This window comes from Gordionus sp. m RMFG-2023, chromosome 5 (assembly GCF_954871325.1).
Source record: "Gordionus sp. m RMFG-2023 chromosome 5, tfGorSpeb1-WG-v2, whole genome shotgun sequence".
NCBI classification, from domain to species: domain Eukaryota; kingdom Metazoa; phylum Nematomorpha; class Gordioida; order Chordodea; family Parachordodidae; genus Gordionus; species Gordionus sp. m RMFG-2023.
Window position 1 is genome coordinate 24,450,276 of NC_088779.1, and position 5,989 is coordinate 24,456,264.

Genomic DNA, 5,989 nt, shown 5'->3' on the forward strand with positions numbered 1-5,989 from the left:
AATGGTCACAAAAGCCAACCCCGTAGGCCGACCCAGCTGGCTGACCTGCAATCCAACGCAGGAGGCCAACCCAGACCTAGCAGATCGACTTAGCAAGCCAACCCAGCAAGCCACCTGACCAAGTAATTTAATAACAATAGAGGTAGAGATTGTTGGGCTAATAGGCATATCAGCCAATAAGTTGGGAAGGGTAACTAAGGATTGTTTAGTTTTATTGAGGGCAAGGACAGAAAAGGCATAAGGGTTCGAATAATGGCTAGTTATAAAATGGGTAGTATAGATTGAGGACCAGGGATCCAAACCGATACGAATATCGGTTTGGTCCAGGTTCAGGTTCGGATAAAAATAACGGTTCAAGGTTCAGGTTCGGTTCACTAAAAATAAAAATATCGGTTCGGTTCAAACCTCTAAAAACCGGTTTGAACATTTTTGTATTCAAACCTACATTAGAATTATGTATAAGGAAAATTATTTTCTAATTTCATAATTAAAATAAAAACCTTCATTTTTATTAATTGCACATTATAAAATAATATTATTTATAAATATAACAAATAAATATATCATAATTTTAATATGAACAATTACTTAAATTTTTTTTATTAAGCTGCACAATTAATATATTTTCAAAATTCGTATCACTCAAATTACATTTATAAGGAGATAATATAAATTTATTTGTTGAAAAACATCCTCCCACACTAACTTGGGTAGCTGGCATTGCCAGTATGATATCAGATTTGATGTGTCATTTATAAAACTATATGTAAAAATTTATATATAAGATTTAATTTTTTTCTAAACATTATAATTTATAAGCTTAAAATATTTAAAAAATATTGTAAAATGGCAATATACTAAAATTTATAAAAATTATGACTGACGTTTATCAATCAAATGTGATTGATAATAATTTTTAAAACAATTTGAATATAATTAATATTTTTGCAATATACTACTAGTAAAAACTTACAAGCATAAAATAATGAGACTCGAACCGGTTCAGAGGCATTTTAGCGGTTCGGTTCAAGTTCGGCTAGAAATTTTTTAGAGGTTTAGATTCGGTTTAGGTTCGATAAAAAATACCGGTTTTTAGCGGTTTAACGGTTCGGTTCAGGTTCGGTTTGGATCCCTGTTGAGGACACTTAATTTACTGGTTCCGATGAGATGACGATAGCCTCAATTTCATTACTTTAATAAGTTTATTACACAATTGGCAGTTACATTTGTAGGTATTGTGCTGAGGTCTGGTGGTCGTAAGGAATGTATTAGAAGTTGCCAATCAGTTGTTTATTTGTAGAGTTTCGGTATAGTTATTATTAAAATTTGTTAGAATTGTCATTGACTCATTAAATTATCTTTACCTCATTAATATTATTCGCGTATTTTAGAACTACTATTATATTTTATTTAACCTTTTTGTTAATATAGATGGAAAACATTTTTAAATTTTAGACTTATAATATTTTGTTATTTTGATAATAAACTCACCTATTATTTTACCTGGTAAACCATTTTACTTGGTGCACCGGGTGAGGGAGAATTCAAATTAGATTGGGAAAAAGGATGGTGATTTAAAAACTGCTGCTTAGATATTTCCAATCTAGTCCCATTTTTTTCGTTTGTAGAGAAGCAATAAAACTTATATGAATAAATTTATTTATATATCCCATAACACATAAACACATAGCACTATGCATGATACAATGTTTCTTCCTATCTCTAGAATCAGGCCAATTTTTTTTCATATCTTTATTTATAGATTTCCTTATCAATCTTCACCTTAACTTTACCATAACTAAATCAATAAAATTCTTCTTTACAAGACACTCAACTTATATACTTATTTTGAAATTACTATAAATCACTATTATTTTACCACTTCTATATTCCTCATCAAATTTTCATTTCTTTTGTATTTTATATATTATTCTTTCACAATCCATAATTAAAAAGAAACCAAGTATATTACATTTATATTTTTTTTCCCTTTTTCTAATCACCAATCCCCATAAATAACTCATTTTTATCTTTTTTATAATTTCATTTTTTCTTACTTATATTACCTATTAACAACTATTTCTCAAACAAAACCTAACCAAATTACTTAATATATATTTTTTTATTATCTTTATATTATAACAATTTATACTATTTCTTTTTCCTATTACATAATTAGTCTTAATTTTTTATTATCTTACAACTAAACAATCTTAACATTAATAGCATAACTTTCTACATGATAGATCCCAATCTTAAACTTAAACTCTGCCTTTTTTCCTTTACCTTCTATCATTAATCAAATCGTCTATTTTTCGTTTTAATATTCCTAACAAATACTAAATCTTAAATCTATATATTTTCGTCTAAATATGCTTTTAAATAAAAAACTAAAGTTTAAATAATCATACATTTTTCCTTTATTTCCCTATATACAACTACCTATTCTCATTCTAGATATTTAACTTATTTTATTTTATTTTTTTTTTTTAAAATATTTTTACTCCCTATATTCCTATTGCCTATCATTAAATATTCTTTTTCTATACATATATATCTACAATAATACTATATATATATAAATTTCTTATTATTAATTTAGTGGATGCTAGCTTATCCACAAGAGGTATCGTAAGTTCTCTTAAATTAATAGAGCCCTAACAGTAGGATAAATTTACTGCCAAACAGTGGTTGCAAATTCACTGCACTGGATACGTCCTCTTTTGGGTGATGGAAGCCATTTAAGTGTGTGTTTCCCCCAGTGGCCCATACAACGGTGGGGTGGGGAGGGGGTCCGAAGCATGCTTCTAAAAATTTGTGTGGGGGTACTTTTTTTTTATTAAAATTTTTTTTTTTTTAAATTTAATTCTTTTTTTGTTTTGCTACATCTATCCATAATCAAGTGATCTCTAGTTTATGAATATAATAATAAGACCCTACACCCTCATTTATTATTTAATTTAATATGTATTGATGGAAGTTTTGGTCGATGTTTAGTAAATTAGGATGTTATCCAAGATTTCTTGTCATAAAATTATTTTTCCAATTTCAATATATGCCCAAAAATATTAACCAAAAAAATACAAATGCTTAATTAAAAATTACAAATCTCATAATATAAGAGTTGATAAATGGACAGACCACATTAGAAAAAGACATGGTGGGCTTAATTTTAACGATATAAAAAAAAGCTTGGTAATAATAGCTTTTTTCCATATTAAAATTTATAATACCCCAGAAAGAATGTGTGGATATTAACCATTCCATTATAAGAATAATAATACGATGTCTAGGTAATTTAATATATAGTAACCAAGCCTTCTTGGGAATAGGCAACAAGAAGGCAATATGATGGACCTTAATAAACTAATTGCAGATTCCGAACCTGTTGTCAAAATGTATTTACAAGATAATGAAGAAAGAAGAAGGGAGAAAAAAAATAAGGATTTAAAATCTAAATTATATTCAAATCTATTATCATATAATAACATAAATATTCTCATTGAAACCATGAAAAATATGATTATAAAAATAATTCAAAAGGAGATTGAATTTAACAGGTGCTTAGTAAGATTTATTGAAAATGGACATATATTGTACAAGAAATACAACTGGTCTCGATATTAAAAATAATATAATATCCAAACTTGGCTCCATGAATCTCCCCTCGAATTCCTAGTTGGGTAAAACTATGATGGCGCCTCAAACATGAGTGGAAGAATCAATGGAGTGCAGGCTTTGATTAGCGCGGAGACGTCAAAAGCAGCTTTTATTTGGTGCTATTGTCATCGATTAAATTTAATCATTGTTCAATAATGCCAATCAATTAAAGAAATCAGAAATGTTTTAGGAATATTAGATGAGATTTTTGTATGTGCCCAAAGCATGTTAGAGTAATGTACTAAGAAAATATCAACGATTTATACGCATCAAAAATACCACTCAGTAATATAATCTTATTTGTTTAGATTTAAAATGTTTATTTTATATTTGTAGAAGCTGGCTATCATCATACAAAGCAATTGTAAATTTTTTCCTAACACTGAATTTTTGTATGTTTTTTCAAAAGCACAAGATTTTATGAAGGAGAGAAATCTAACTTTTCATTTTGAAAGTTCTAGACTTCAAACATTCCAATCCAAAAATGAGAGAGATATACTTTTATCATTTTTATTTTAGCTTTAAAACCAGTGTTTTATGCTGCACTTGATTTTTGATTTGATTATTATACAGTTTAATGAAAGATTTAATGATGTATTAATGAAATTTTTAAATCAAACATCATTTTTTACACCAAAGGGAATTGCGGAAAAGTCAACTGTTAAAGATGATATTGAGGATATATGGGAATTTTATCATTTAAATTCAGATCAAATTTTTGAAAAAATGTTGAAGTTTCGAAATATTTATAAGATGGCTAAAACAGGGGAGTAAATATTATTCGTGACCTAGAGTTTAAAGAATCTAAAGTAGATTCTGAGAATTGTGAATTTATTTATTAAAATATTTATACTAATACATTATTTAGCTACTTCTTCTGATGATGATGATAATTCTGAGACTTATGATTCAGACTGGACAAACTATTCTTTTATTTTACCTTATCGCCTACTTTTAAATTTTTTTGCTTTCCCTAATTTAACAATTTTATATTAATATTTATTAACCATTCCTACTACCTCACGTACTGCCGAAAGGGTCATGAGTAAAATTAAATTAATTAAAACAAGATTTCGTAGCACCATCATGAAAGATCCATTTCTCAATAATTTAACCACTTTATCAATAGAAAAAAATTTATTTAAACAATTAAATATTGATGAAATTATAAATTTTTCGCTTTCTCTTCCCCTAATTTATCTAAATTATTAATTTAAAAAAAATTATTTTTAAAGTATATATTTTTTTACATTTTATTTATATTATATATTAAAGATTGATGCAATAAAAATAATTTTTGATTATGCGTGTCAAAAAATAATTCTATTTTTTCGAAAGGGGTAGGGGGGGAGTACTTTTCAGGGGGGGGGGTATTCTGCTTCCACCCTTCAGAAAGTGTAGGGGTCACTGGTTTCCCCAGTGAAGGACAAGACAAGACAAGAATTGGCATTTTAAAAATAAATATGTTTTTGAAATTAGTAATTGTATGGTAAATATTTTTTCTATTATCATTATCAAGTAATAGATAACATATTAGAACGATTGATCTCTGATATAAATAGCTATCAAACACATCAAGTCATTTAGTCATAAGACTGATGGTTAATTTTTTTTTAGATCTTACCAAATAATTTTATAATTTTATCATCAATTCACATGACATAACAAAAAATTAAGTTCTTCAATGGTTGCCAGTAAAGTCAATTCAAATTGGTTAAGATTATTTAGATTATCATTACCAAACTGTAGAAATAAGTCTTTACCATCATCACAATATGTTCAACATTCTAATTTCTTTTGGGGGCCTAGAAATCCTTTTGATGATATGGATAGAGAATTAAAACGCTTTGAAGATCAATTTAGAAGATGGAATAGAGAACTACTGAATTCTTGGGAAAATCATTCCAAATCAAGCTCCTTACCTACCCAAAATCAGGATAAAAAAGGCATATCTTTATTTAATAGTTCAGTTGGTAATAAATCACTTGAGAGTGAACAAACTTATGTTGATAAAGATGGAAATAAAAATCTGAAGCTCTCATTTGATGTAGCTAATTTTAAACCAGAAGACATCAAAGTTAAAATTGATAATAAATGTATTTCAATAACTGCTAAAAATCATATTAAATCCGAAAAAGGAACTATATACAGAGAGTTTTATAGAGAATATTTACTTCCAGAAGATGTAGATAATGACAATATAAAATCCCATTTATCACCTAATGGAACCCTAATGCTTGAAGTACCCTATAAGCATCAATTGAAATCAGGTAAAGGAGAACATGTTGAAATACCTATAGAAAAAAAAGATAATCAGTCCAAAATATAA

General features: G+C 27.5%; 1 protein-coding gene across 1 annotated transcript; it reads left to right on the forward strand.

Moving 5' to 3' along the window:
• The first annotated feature begins 5,344 nt into the window (after positions 1-5,344).
• LOC135930277 (alpha-crystallin A chain-like) lies at positions 5,345-5,989 on the forward strand. Its single transcript, XM_065467058.1, has one exon. It carries the CDS (start codon positions 5,345-5,347, stop codon positions 5,987-5,989), a length of 645 nt encoding a protein of 214 aa, XP_065323130.1.

Bases quoted from the DNA above. Each gene is read 5' to 3' on its own strand.
- LOC135930277 (XM_065467058.1), top strand. From the start codon at position 5,345: ATGGTTGCCAGTAAAGTCAATTCAAATTGGTTAAGATTATTTAGATTA.